We start from the raw sequence: 13,688 nt of genomic DNA on the forward strand, positions 1-13,688 counted from the left end.
CTAATAAATATATCCAAAGTATTAGTAAATAGGTATTTTATGTCAACAAAAGCATTGCAGACATTTGTTTCCTTACTTCTTCATTGAAAAATAACAGAGGAAATCAAATAGTACTTTGAAAATATAGAAAAGACAAGGTGTGTGTGTGTGTGTGTGTGTGTGTGTGTGTGTGTTTCATGGTGCAATTCCCTAGAACAGGGCCAGTGGGCTGGGTGCAGAGAAGAGGAGGAGGGGTGTGTGTGTGTGTGTGTGTGTGTGTGTTTCATGGTGCAGTTCCCTAGAACAGGGCCAGTGGGCTGGGTACAGAGAAGAGGAGGAGGGGTGTGTGTGTGTATGTGTGTGTGTGTGTACTTATATGGTTGTATGGGTGTGGTTGTGGGTTTGCATGTGTGCTTGAATGCGAGTACATGGTGTACAGGACATGCTTGTGCATGTCTGCATCTGTGTCTGTACATGGATGTGTGTATCTGTGCAGTGTGTGTGTGTGTGTGTGTGTCCGGTGAAAATAGACATGGTGCATTTTCAGTGGAGATTTTTCTGTCTAATTACCATTTACCATCGAAATTCACACAGTTTTCTCTTCACTTTGGAAAAGCAGAGGACTTTGTACCTCTCAATAAAAAATTCCCAAAGTCACAACATTTTAAAATCATTTGGTAGTTTTCTGCACAGATGTACAGAAAGTGAAGGGCTGCAGAAACTTTTGCACACGTGCCGTTTCACGCTCCTGTCCTCCGTTTCCTCCTCAGGAATCCGTCCCTGTCGATGGTGGTGGAGACGGTGGGAGAACACACTGAGAAGTACGAGGACGAGGCCTTGAGGCACGGGATCGTCCGCATGCTGCGAGGCTCCAGCAGTATTCCTGTGTGAGTCACACAGCCGACACACAGTCACACCAGTTTACCTGCTGTGGTTTATCTTACTGCTGTCGACACTTTCAACAAGCAGCTGAAGACTCATCTGCTCAGACTGGCCTTTGTTTAGCCCCTGTGTCTGTAATTCTGTGTTTTTATGTCTTATTGTTTTATGTCTTACTGTTCTGTTTTACTGTTTTCTGGTGTTATTATTGTGTTTTTAATTCTTAATGTTTCTTTTTTTTTTTTTTTTTACTATTTTCTGGTTTTATTTCAACTATTTTACTCTTGTGAAGCACTTTGTGAGTTTGTGCTGTGAAAAGTGCTATATAAATAAATAAACTTTACTTACTTACATCTTCTTTAGGCAAAGTAAATTAAACAAACATACTAATATGACAGCATACAAAAATCTTTCATTAGTATAACAATACTGGAGATATTATTTGAGATTGAATATCTTGGTGTAGCCTTAATATTCAGTCTGTTGATAGAAATAAAAGTAAATAAGGCATTCCTTGTGTTAAAGCCCAACACCAGAGATGATTTGGGAGTTTTATGAGCATAAATTATAAAATGCCTCCCTTAATTGAGAAAAGTCATGGGAAATTACGATTTCCAGGCATTCCACTTGTTAAATTTAACACGCAACACGACCAAATAATTTGTCCAATCTGAATTAAGCCTCCATGGTGTTTTTCTGTCCTGTAGGATTATTCCTTCTCTGCTGCCGAAGTTCATCAGAGGTCCCAAAGGCCCGGAGTCCAAGATGGCAACCAGGATGAAAGTTGGTTCGTTACCTTTTATTGATGTTTAGATTGATCACAAATACCAGATGATTGTTTAATTAATGATAACTGCATTGTACCTGTAATATCTGAAAGGGATCTATCTTGCCAATGACAAATAGTATTTTCTCCATGTAGAATTGGTATAAAATTGCAATATCTAAACGCTGCAGCTTAGTTGTATGTGTGATCTTGTGTAAATCAAAATCTATGGCGTATTTTCTCGTTCTTTATCTGCGTGTATCAGGACTAGTTTGGGGGCAGCGGGGAGAGCCGGGTCAGGAAGAATGATGCTCAACCAGCTGATCAGAGCGATCAATCCCTTTAGATATTGTAGCAGCATTCCTTCAGTGTTTCAAAATGAGTTGAAGTCTGTGCAAAAAAGCAGTGAGTCTGACATGAATAAACCTCCAGAGACCAGCAACTCCATTTAGAACATTTAGTGAAAAACAAACAGTGACAAAATAACAAAAAAGATTCATCAATTGGCAATCATTTGTCTCGATCGAAAAACTGTGTTGCTCCATGGACTTTCTCACTCCAACTGAGTCTGATGACAGTGATGTCATAAAGGAGCATTTCAACTAAATGGAATGTATTATACATAAGGAACAATAGGAAAATCTCATGTTCGATAATAATCAACAAATGTGGCTATAGCACAAATTAACTATTCAATATCACTAGTATTTCGATGAGCACTATTTTCATTATTTGAAATATACAAATCCATATTTCAAAGCATTGAACTTAGAGGAAACAAGCAGTAGTATTGGCACACACACAAGTGAAAAGCAAGTACTCTGCTACACTACTTTTATTTTTGGATCTGCTACTTTTTCCTCTAAGTTCAGTGTTTTTGGTTAAGCACTTCAATCAAGTCTATTTTGGTTTTTGGTTGATGCGTACTTCTACCTCCACTCTTAATATCTCAAAACGTCAAACCCCCCCCCCCCCGCCCCCCCCCCCCCAGAGGACGTCCAGGAGCTGGCTCTCTTCAGGCCCTTGTCAGTCAAACTTCAGCAGACCAATGGGGAGCGAGAGGAAGACGCGGACCAGTGGTGGGTGGTGGAGGAGTGTTCCCCGGGTCCCGCCCTCCCCGACCGCAGCTGCCACAGTATAGAGATGGTGGTGTTCAACGATAAAGTCAGTCCCTCCAGTCTGGGGTTCCTGGCTGGACACGGGTGGGTGACACCACATTTTGCCTGTCAGGGAATTCTCCTGAATATAAACTTGGTTTCTCTAAGGCCGCTCTTTGTATTGAAATTTACTACCACACATACCAGGTTCCTTTAATTTACAATTTAACAAATACACTCACCGGCCACTTTATTAGGGACATCTGTTGCTATGGCCCATTTATCATAAGAGACAACAACTTGTGTGTTGTGAGATGCCGTTCTGCACACCACTGTTGTAAAGAGTCTGCCCACTCTCCTCTGGCCTCTCTCATTAACAAGGTGTTTTCAGCCACAGAACTGCTGCTCACTGGATGTTTTTTTTGTTTATCGCACCTTTCTGTGTAAACTCTAGAGACTGTAGTGTGTGAAAACCCCAGGAGGGCAGCTGTTTGTTGTCATGATGTAAGGTGATTTTTGGAAAACCTTGCCATGATGTTTTATCTGAAAGTTCATGTCTAACTGCATTCTTATTTACTTTCTGTTTCCTTGACTCTGTCTAAGAAAACACACACACACACACACAAACACACACACGTGTACCAGTGACCCTCCCCATCTATTCAGTGGTAGGGGAAACTAATTCTCTCTCTCTCTCTCTCTCTCTCTCTCTCACACACACACACACACACGTTTTAACCCCTCCATGCTCCTCCGCTCTCCTCCACCGCAGCATCGTGGGCCTGTACATGTCGGTGGTGCTGGTCATAGGGAAGTTCGTGCGGGAGTTCTTCAACGGGATCTCCAGGTCCATCATGTTCGAGGAGCTGCCGTGCGTCGACCGCGTCCTGAAGCTCTGCACCGACATCTTCGTCGTCCGGGAGACGGGAGAGATGGAGCTGGAGGAGACGCTGTTCGACAAACTCATCTTCCTCTACCGCTCGCCGGAGACCATGATCAAGATGACCAGAGAGAAGAAGGACAGCTAGGGTCGGGCTGCGGACCGCACCTCCCAATGAGAACTGAATGATGAACTCAACATGGGAGTATTAAATCAAATAGAATTCACTGCAGTAGAGTCGGGGGCATCTTCTAAATCACTTCTTGAAAACATACTTTTATCGAAAAGCTTACCTTTAATCCTAGTCTGATTTTAGCCCAGTTGCCTCATTCATTATTGAATTTTCTATAAGATTGTGATTTATTTATTGTCATTTATTATTATTATTGTTTGTCTTTTTATCTCTTTGCTGTGTTTATTTTTCCAGTACCTTCAGTTTTTAATTTTGCACTACATGTTTTATTCCTTGGTTTTGAAAAGTGCTCTATAAATAAAGTTTATTATATTATTATTATTATAATAATTCACTTTTAGCTCCGTCATTTCAAATTGAAAACTGCAATTGAAACTTTAACTGCAATTCTGAAAGGCAAATGGGGCAGCAGGTTGGTCTAGTGGTTTTTCATCTAGGTGGCGCTGTCTACACAGTAGCTGACCTCTGACCTCTGACCTCCCTGGACAGGGCAGGCAGAAAGAGAATTTCCTTTAAGGGATCAATAAATCATCTCATTCATTCACATTTCTTTCGGTTTTCTATCTTAACTTGACAACGCTCATCTAAAGTTCATTTTACAGTTGTTTTGCTCACTCTCCATGCTCACTGCTTAATTTCTTACTAAAATCAAAATGAATGTCAGTTTCCTGCAAGGACTCTCCCTCATATTTGCTGAATATATGATGGACACCGAAGAAGTACTTTACAATAATTAAGAACGCAATTAATCAATACCCACCAATAAATCTACAGACTGTAGTTTAAAGAATGAAGTGCCTGTAGTTCTCCTTCACTAAACATTATGCAATTTTCTCTTCACTGTGCAACGCATGCATTTCTAATTATGGTTTTTGATTCAGGTTTTTACAAATGTATATTATACACAAAATACCCTTCTGTCTTATTTGGATTCTTGAAAGAAACCTCCCATTACATTTCAAGAAACCCTTGATATTATTCATGGATCCACACACATTTACCTCTGTAAATACCATTTTTCTGTACGTGTGTATGTAGCCTAGTGCACCGTTTAATTTATATCAAAATAAAAATCCTTAATGACCAACTAAGCTTCAAAGTGTCTTACTCTGCAATGTTGTAAATAAATATAAATAAGGCAAGTATACCATCAAACACAATGTAGTTCCAATTTCCATATCTTTAATACAGTTTTAATTACAAATGAAAAGGGAAAAAACAGCAATTCATTTATAGGTCCCCAGTCTCTTAACAGATCTTCTTGATGTCATCCATTCTTCCTTTTCATCCAATCACAACATGGTGTGCCGGGCGGGACGGTGACAGGACCTCGTAACTCCGGGAAACAAACTATCTACACCATGGGTTCACATCCTGGAAGGAGAACGGAGGGGCAGAAAGTATTAATAGTGTTCTCATTACAATGGATTTGACATGTTTGATTACACACAGCCATTGACCTTCCAATATGTGGTGTGCCATGGCGAGGTGATGTCATTTAATCCTGTGAATACAGAGCAACCTCATTGATCTGAGCATTTTGACTTGCAATATGTTTGGGTGACAAATACAGACTTCATGCTGAATCTTAGGACATATGAGCAAATTATTATGAATAAAAAAAATCTAGATTTACTATGTAGAGTACTGCATTAATTCTATAAAAAGGGGAGGGCTTCCTGTAAGGGTGCCTGCATCATACAAAAATGTACTTTAAGTAGTTTTTTTTCCAACCAAACACTACTCAGGCCAATTTCACCAATTAGTTCCTCCTATCTGGTTGAAGCTGTTAATCAATGAAATCAGCTGCTGTAGTGTTTGGTTGGAATGGAAACCCGTAGACTGTTCCATGGCACAGGACTGGACAGCACAGGCTTAGAGGGAACATATTATTAACATCAGTAAATGCAGGTCTACTGTGGCTCCTTGCACCAGTTTGTCAGCAACTGTTCCTTGATCCCAGGTTAATGTTGCAGATGGCTGTAGTTTGTTACAATTTTTAGTCTGCACACCAAGTGTGAAATAGAAGCCAGAAGATGTGACAGCTCAAAGATATAATCTAACAACCGACTTGCTAAAATGCATGTTTTATCTTCACCAGCTAGGATAACATTGCCCAAGTTCACCGACGAAGCGACCTTGTCTGAACAGACAAACTGTATGGATCCATAATGATGTGAATAATGCGTTCATGACGACAGACCATGTTATTAACACTAACTAGATGGTAACTACACTTTTCATTCCTTTAACTTACATGCGACTGTTTTGGGTTTGAGGACTTTGACGTTGCTCTCTGCGGCCCGCAGTGCCTCGGTTTTGAACTGCGGCTTCATCGCAGCGCGCACCGCGCTGGCGCAGATAGCGGAGAAGCGGATGTAGCTGCGGAGAGGACAGACAAGAGCACTGAGTCGTTAGCGACATGCGAAAGGACAGAAACTAACTAACACAAAAAACACTGAAATCTGCTGTGAAAAACACCACTACTCCTTTGGTTACAAATGAAGCACACCCTATCCTTACAGCCTGTCACATTAAATGTCGGTTAGTTATTAGCGCCGTACACGCATGGACTGGAAAGCTAACTAATGCTAGCATGCTTGGTGCATAGCTTTCTGGAGGATTTAATGAATTGCATGACAGCAAAGCTCTTTAAAAGCCATTCAGTTAAAATGATAACTCGTTCAAATCAAAGATGTTACGATCAATACAGACCACAAAGCTACTTATATAGATATTTTTACCTTAGGCCTGCCTGTCTCCAGTATGCGACCATCTTGGCTGTGTTGTGGCTTCAAGGACAGATCAGATATGTGCGCGATTACGTCATAAGAGTTACGCTCGGTAACGCTGGGGCTTTTTCCAGCCAGTAAGAATAGTTCTGGTTCATGATTGACAGTCTTCACAGTCAGTTGTCCCGCCTCTCTTCGTTGACAGCTCACACCCCCTTTCTACTTTTCATAATAGTCAACAGTTATTATCATAATTCGAGTGTGTGTATGTCCTGTACATGCACAATGTCTGTCTTTTATTTTCGGGATTATTTTATAACTCAGAAAAAAACACATAGATGCATTTAGTCCCCGTCCTGATTGAAGGACACGCATTTCATATTTCTGCCACTAGGAAGAGTTTTGCTGTCGATGCATCATTGAAAGCTTTTCTCCTTCACTCCCTCCTTCCTTCCAAGCCGCGGTCACGCTGTCATAAGTCGCCGGCTCCCAAGCCCTGACAGAAAGGCCTGTAAAACATGAAGATCTGGGCGTCAGAGCACATATTCAAGTGAGTGGTTTGCAGTCTCTGGTGTAACGTTACGTGCGGAAATGTCTCATTCATATGTATCTTTGAAATAACTGAAAGCGTTTGTTTGGCGTAACGTTAGCTAGCTAGCCTTCTTCCGTAGCGTACAGTTAGGTAACGGTACTGTTAGCACAAAGAGTTAGCTAGGTAACGTTACCTAACGCTTCATCGTTAACGTCAGACTAAATTTAGAAAATGTTAAATTTAGAGCCAGTTATTTTTCTTGGACTTCTTTTAGTTTTTTTATTAAACGCATCTAACAGTCTCTTTATGTGCAACGACAATTGTAAACTCTTTTAGTTAGCTAACTTTTAGCTTGATTAACTGGATGCTGTTGTTTAGGTTTTGCCGCTAGCCAACGAAGGCTAACAGTGGCTATTAGAAGCTACAGTTGCTAACATTAGCCCAGTACTCCATTCATTTATTTAATCGTGTCTTTATCGTGTTACATGGCAACAGAAAATAACGGAATTCACGTGTCCCGTGTCTGAATCACGGGAGGAACCTCCTTCACTGCCTTTCACATTATGTACCGTGATCATTACGTAACGGCCCGTCGGCTGTCAGGCACGGATTACAATGATCCCGCTTTACTTCTGTACAGGATATTTGTTTACCAGTAAATCATAAGTATTCAGCAGCACTGATAGTAACATGTAGCGTCCAGCCGCTGTGGTCACAGCTGTGTTTTTGGTGAAGTTAAGTTAGTAGATAAATCCCTGTTTACACTCAGCACTGTGCCGAAGGGGCGTTCAGTATAGAAAATAGACTGGATGGACATAAACACCCTGCTGTCCAGAGCTTTCCATGTTACACAATGGTCAAAACTTTAAACAATACATTTTGTCTTACTGGTAGGTTCAGAAAACCTGATACAATAATCTTACAAGACATTGACACTAGAACATACCGTCAAGATTGAAGCACCTTCTGGTTTACTGAACTGGTGAGCCCAGCATAGGATCAATTACTGAAGCAATTAATAATGTCCATGCTAATTGAACATAGCCTAAACATTAAAGACAGCGTATATGAGACACCTGTTGTAGGTTATAGTTGATGTCTGATGTTACATGATCATAGGCCTGCTCTTCCTAACGCCAATATTGGTTTTAACAGCCACCCATGGGAGACGGTGACCAATGCGGCAATGCAGAAGTACCCCAACCCCATGAACCCCAGTGTGTTTGGCGTGGACGTGCTGAACAGATGCGTGGACACGGCCGGACGGTTACACAGCACCAGACTGCTCAGCACAGAGTGGGGGCTGCCCTCCATGGCCAAGTCTGTAAGTTAGATGATGAGAGACCTTGCTGAACTGCAGGGAGGATATTTTTGTTGTTGTTGTTTTTTTTTTGGACCAAACCTGAGTTCTCTCCTTTTCCCCACAGATCATTGGCGCAACAAGAACATGCACTTATGTCCAGGAACATTCAGTGGTTGACCCCAAAGAGAAGACCTTCGAGCTGAAATCTACAAATGTGAGTTGGACTGACTTGGCTCATTGTTATTAAGCACAATATCTATAAGGGCCGTAGCTGCTTGATGCTGACATGAAGTGACACTTCTCTTCAGTCTGGACAGCAGGGTCTCTCCTAATCTTGTGAAGCCACACTTTCAGCCCATGCCAAAGGGTCTAGTTGTAACAAAACAGTTGGTTATAAAAGGGCGGAAATGCTGTGAGCTATTGCCAAAATTCAAACCAGTCAGATTTTGCTTGGGTGGAGCTCTGCACTGGTGCTCACTTGTTTACTTTGTAGGAACAACCAAGGAAGGGAACTTTGAATTCCATTCTCGATGGAGGCAAACTCACCACTGAACCACAGTGTGAGCCTCATCAACAGTGTTGGAACAGTTGTGTTTGAAGGAGGCTTCTCAATTTCTCTGAACCAACTGGAGTGCTGAAGACACAGGAATATTCTATTATTGTAGGATATTTTGGAGTCTTCCTTCGCAGTCTGATTTGTGTATGCGGCAGGGATTCACTTGGCAATCAGTATGGCTGTCTGTTCCACCATTACTGACATGAGAGGACAGACTACTAACACTATAAATCTCTCTCTCCCATGTAATAGATCACAATAGATCCCATGTAATAGATCAATCCAACGTTTACCATAGCCTCTGTTTCTCTGAGCTTCTTTCTCTGAGTTTCTCATTGATTGTTTCTGGTGCAATGTGCATACTTCTGGTAAAACAGAAGTTAGTTATGATGTAGAGCTTTCATCTAATTTTAACCAGGTCTGTGTAATATTAGCAGGCTAGGTAGTACGTGTTGGTCTACCTGGTCAGAAAAACAAACCATGGGGCGTCCTGGTGGCTCACTTGGCTAAGGAGCATATCATGTAACCGCAACCTCTGAATTTGAGTCCGGCCCATAACCTTTGTTGCATGTCATCCCTCTCTCTCTCTCTCCCTCATCTCCCCTGTCACTCCCCGCTACCAACTGTCAAATAAAGCGTCCCCCAAGAGAAAAAAAATCTAAACGGTGCCTCTTCTAGTGTTGTGTGCAAGAAGCTTTGTTCAAGCTCAGAGCCAATCAAATTGCAAACTTCAGCTCTGCACGATCCAGTTATCCTAAGATTTTCTTCAGTCCTCTCAGCATGAAACCAGAGATGTGCAGAAGATTATTATCCATCTTCTGTCGTAGGATGAAAACTCATCTCTTCAAGAAGTCGCTCACATGTCCCTCTGCCCCGAATCATATCCCCATCCTCATATCTTCTCTACTTGATCTAATGTACTTTTATCTTGAAGTTACCTCACTGCTTGGGTTTATTTCTTTTCCTGGCACTTGTTCTCTTACATGACCATCTAGGGTCACAGGATTATTGTCAGGGCAGAATGGCTCTGACCCTGCAGTCCTTACTAGTTGCTTGTAACATTGGTGATCTAGGAATTTAAGCTTATTTTTCCATTGCATTCATTGTAAGTCACTCTGAAAAAAGTGTTCGCTAAATGCCTAAAATGTGATGTCAAAACACTAATTCATACTTTCTTTTGTTCTTCCAGATCTCCTTCACTAACATGGTATCTGTAGACGAGAAGTTGACGTACAAGCCGCACCCGCAGGATCCTGAAAAGTAACTGATATACTTGATGTTTTTTTCTTCTTAAATACCAAAGGTCATTCACAACACTGAATATCTATTTTCTTGAACTAGGGGTTTGCACATACTTTTTTATGAAACCATTCATCATTGCTCAAGTGTTCACTAGCTAATGCCATAGATACCCAGACTTTTGTAATAGTTTTGATTGTAAAAGGAAACAAAGAGGGGAAGAAAAGCTTGAAACTGAACAATGAAATGTGACTATCAAACTTGTTAAAATATCTTTCTATCGAAAAGCCACTGATGGTAATGATGTGAAATGCTACAAAATAAAGTACCGGTTCTAGAAAAACTCTAGCGTAGTTAGCTGTTAGTGACTTTTATTTATGATGTGTGATTTTTGTTTGGTCAGGACGGTGCTGACCCAGGAGGCTCTGATCACTGTAAAAGGCATCAGTCTGAGCAGCTACCTCGAGGGCCTCATGGCCAAGACCATCTCTGTCAACGCCAGCAAGGTAACATGACCTTAAATTTACATCTCCCCCTCCCCCGCCCCTCTCCCCTGGCATCTGTCATTTGTCATCTTTTCTTTTTCCTGTTAACTGTTGTTTAGTGATAGTTTTCTTCGTTTTTGTTTGATGTTTTGTTTTTAACTCTGTAGCACTCATGAGATTCACTGTGAATGAAAAGTGCAGTACAAATAAAATGCATCATTATTATTATTATCATAGCATTACACCTGTTACTCGCTCAGTGTGGAGTAATGTTGTGATATGCTACAAACAGGCATATAAGTAACACTGGACTCCTTCTCCTCCTCTGTCTGTCTCAGGGTCGGGAGGCGATGGAGTGGGTCATCAGGCGATTAAACACAGAAATCGAGGAGTTGGCGGCGACGGCTCGCGGCACCATGCGCGTTCCCATGGCAGCAGCTGTGGCAGACAAATGATCTCCTTCCTACTTCTACTTCCGCCATCTTGAAACGATGGATCTTTCAGACATTTTCCCCTCAAAGGGGAACTCACCTCATCCGCCAGCACAGCCTAATACCACCCCCGTATTTTGGCCCTACTTATGTTTTATTTTTTTTTTTGTGTCACAAGAACTGGCTTTTCCCCCTTCCTCCGCTGCCTGCCCCCTGGTGGCGACACTCAGCACCGGGTTACAGCGCTGGAGGCTGAGACAGGGAGTGTTGAGCTGATGACAGTTTAAAAAAAAAAAAACGAACAGGGTTGAATTGGACTGCACTTGAAGCTCACGAGAATTAGTCTTGTGATGTTAACGCTCTTTTTTTTTTTTTTTTTTAAATCACACTGTGCCTCTACATAATGTCATCAAGTTTCTCTTTTCCTTCTTTTCCCCCATCTGTGACTTATATTTCTGTAATGTTCTGTTTTCATCAGTTCCTAGTCTGCAGTGAGCTATTGAACAAGTGAAATATGAGACAGTGTTACTTAGACCGCAGTCTAAAGGTGGAACAGCTGGGTCAAATCATCATCTGAAATCAGGGATTCAGTTACTTTTTCTCACCTTGCACAGTAGAACCGACCAGAATATCGTTAAAGTCCAAACCCCATCCACCTTTCACTCCAGACAAGCTGTAACAAATGCGAATGAAAGTATATCTATGACTATTTGACCCAGATGTATTGCTCCACTATCTAGTGAGGCCAATTACCGAGCAACCTGTATTTGAAGGAACAGTTCACTCATTGGGAAGATGGATGTCTTTGTTGGTTTGTTCCCTTACACTTGTGATGTGGTGTATAGTGACTGTTACACATACAAGAATGTGCATACTTGAATGTTACTTTAACTTATTGTCAATACGCGTACTTACAATACACTTAGGTGACCGAAAGGACTCCTCTTTGAATGGCGCAGAACTGCAAACCGCGAATACGAGCTCTGAGCGGCGTGTTGGCATTCACCACAGTACGGATGTGTTGTAAATGTTCAACATCGTCATAGGAAGAGCTCCACAACCGGGGTTGTTCAGGATCACTAACTATAAATGTGCCAACATGAAATGCCCGTTTTAAGATGGCCAGGAAGCAGGAATAGAAATAACAATTTATTACCCAAAGCACTTTTCAAACTTGTCCATTTGTGATCCTGAACATACCCTCCTTGTATGCTCTGCCCATTTTGTTTTTGTTTCATACTGTCAGTAGATGATATTTATATGATAGAGCAGTAAAAAAGGTTGTTAGTTCATCTTTACTCGCTTATGACGTTTTACAAGCAGCAGTGCAGTTTTTATACTACATTTCCCTTGCTTATCCCATAGATGCCATCCAGGTGTTACAGTTCTGACCTTGGTTCACTCCCCCCGTTGCCCACTTTCACAAAGATCATATTGAGCTGTAGGCTACAGAATATACTGCAATCTTTTTTTCTTCCTTCCCTTCTCCTTGTTCTCCCTCATAGAAGCTTTAATAAGGAGTTCAACAAAGTTCAACAAGTTTACAAGAAAGGGATTTCTGGTACAACAAAAGCCATTTTTCAGTGTTGAAGACCCAGACTGGAGCTCGGCATCACAAAAGACTTGTAAGATGCTGTACAGTTAGTGTCTTGCTTGGCTGTCATGGATCTGCTCAAGTTCATTACTTTGCAAAGTCCTCATTAACATCTTGGCAGATGCCTGTATGTCCATGTCAGATAATCAGTCTTTTACAAACCTGCTTCCAATTCAACTAAGCTCCTTTTTTAAAGCTTGTTCATAAGTAACTGTTGTTCCAGCACATCATGCGTTGCCAGGGTTCGGCTCATGTTGTGGGACATATTCTGGTCTGCCACCCAGCTGACCGCTCAGCCGACCAGTAACCAAGCAGTCTCTTGTTTCATGAATGAAGTGTGATGCTTTTCTATGCGGAACATTTTGAAAACAGTGGCTGTACATAGCTATATATTTATATTTTGGTGGCGTTACACACATTCCAAGAATGTCATAATGTAATGGAATTAAAAAAGAGTGCACACACTGAAATGATAAAAAAATAAAGAGATGTCATTGTTTCCTGAATCTGGTGTGTTGGAGTGTTGTGTGAAGAAGTTCTGCTGAGGTTGAAGCCCAAGTGACTTTTGGCATTTGGATGAAAGTCCAAATGCGGCTGAGGAATGTCCATCTCATTCCATGTGTTCAGTGTCCAAACAGTGTTGTTTGTCTATGTTCACACAGAAGTGTTAATATTTTTAAAAACATTTTCTTTAGTTCAAGTTCAAACTATACATTTGTTTTACAGTGTTTCCTAAATTTGGCATAGCCTCAGTCGTCTCATTAGACTGTGTTGACACTATATGTTCCTCTGTTTCTGCACAAAAATGCAGATAAAATGCTCATGACTGAATGTTGATTCTAGCAGGACTCTGACCCTTACAGTCAGATAAACATAATTGATTTAACTTAGAACACCATTGAATTGCTTCTGAAGTGAAAACCTCATCAACAAAATCAAGATGGTCATGAAATAACAAAAAATATATATATCTCGGTGGCTAAAAGGTAATTATGATGTGAAACGGCTCATTCATCTCTCTT

General features: G+C 41.2%; 3 protein-coding genes across 3 annotated transcripts in view; 2 read left to right on the top strand and 1 right to left on the bottom strand.

Moving 5' to 3' along the window:
- The window catches only part of LOC139930445 (piezo-type mechanosensitive ion channel component 2), a 47,656-nt gene extending 43,738 nt beyond the window's left edge, over window positions 1–3,918 (top strand). Inside the window, exons 53-56 of the mRNA XM_078288238.1 lie at window positions 750–866; window positions 1,566–1,665; window positions 2,618–2,826; window positions 3,494–3,918. Of these exons, the coding sequence (XP_078144364.1) occupies window positions 750–866; window positions 1,566–1,665; window positions 2,618–2,826; window positions 3,494–3,749 (682 nt within the window). The 3' untranslated portion in view covers window positions 3,750–3,918. The remainder of the gene's footprint in view (window positions 1–749; window positions 867–1,565; window positions 1,666–2,617; window positions 2,827–3,493) is intronic.
- A 1,036-nt stretch (window positions 3,919–4,954) lies between these two features.
- atp5f1e (ATP synthase F1 subunit epsilon) lies at window positions 4,955–6,607 on the bottom strand. The gene is made up of 3 exons (XM_071923673.2): window positions 6,539–6,607; window positions 6,052–6,176; window positions 4,955–5,168 (listed from the first exon to the last, which is right to left on the bottom strand). Coding segments are annotated over exons 1-3 (159 nt in total). The 5' UTR covers window positions 6,571–6,607; the 3' UTR covers window positions 4,955–5,166.
- A 372-nt stretch (window positions 6,608–6,979) lies between these two features.
- Window positions 6,980–13,161, top strand: LOC139930432 (PRELI domain containing protein 3B-like). The gene is made up of 6 exons (XM_071923623.2): window positions 6,980–7,076; window positions 8,214–8,382; window positions 8,486–8,575; window positions 10,107–10,177; window positions 10,560–10,662; window positions 10,980–13,161. The coding sequence occupies exons 1-6, from the start codon at window positions 7,045–7,047 to the stop codon at window positions 11,094–11,096; spliced, it is 582 nt and encodes a 193-aa protein (XP_071779724.1). The 5' UTR covers window positions 6,980–7,044; the 3' UTR covers window positions 11,097–13,161.
- Window positions 13,162–13,688: the final 527 nt, after the last annotated feature.

The sequence above is a fragment of the Centroberyx gerrardi genome, chromosome 14, assembly GCF_048128805.1.
Source record: "Centroberyx gerrardi isolate f3 chromosome 14, fCenGer3.hap1.cur.20231027, whole genome shotgun sequence".
Lineage (NCBI taxonomy): Eukaryota > Metazoa > Chordata > Actinopteri > Beryciformes > Berycidae > Centroberyx > Centroberyx gerrardi.

What these genes read in the sequence shown, in the direction of transcription:
- LOC139930432 (XM_071923623.2), top strand. Translation starts at nt 7,045, where the DNA reads ATGAAGATCTGGGCGTCAGAGCACATATTCAA. An exon ending in TGCCCTCCATGGCCAAGTCT is followed by an intron (nt 8,383 to 8,485) that starts GTAAGTTAGATG and finishes TTTTCCCCACAG; the next exon opens with ATCATTGGCGCAACAAGAAC. An exon ending in TCTCTGTCAACGCCAGCAAG is followed by an intron (nt 10,663 to 10,979) that starts GTAACATGACCT and finishes TGTCTGTCTCAG; the next exon opens with GGTCGGGAGGCGATGGAGTG.
- atp5f1e (XM_071923673.2), bottom strand. Translation starts at nt 6,570, where the DNA reads ATGGTCGCATACTGGAGACAGGCAGGCCTAAG. An exon ending in TGGAGACAGGCAGGCCTAAG is followed by an intron (nt 6,177 to 6,538) that starts GTAAAAATATCT and finishes TCCTCTCCGCAG; the next exon opens with CTACATCCGCTTCTCCGCTA.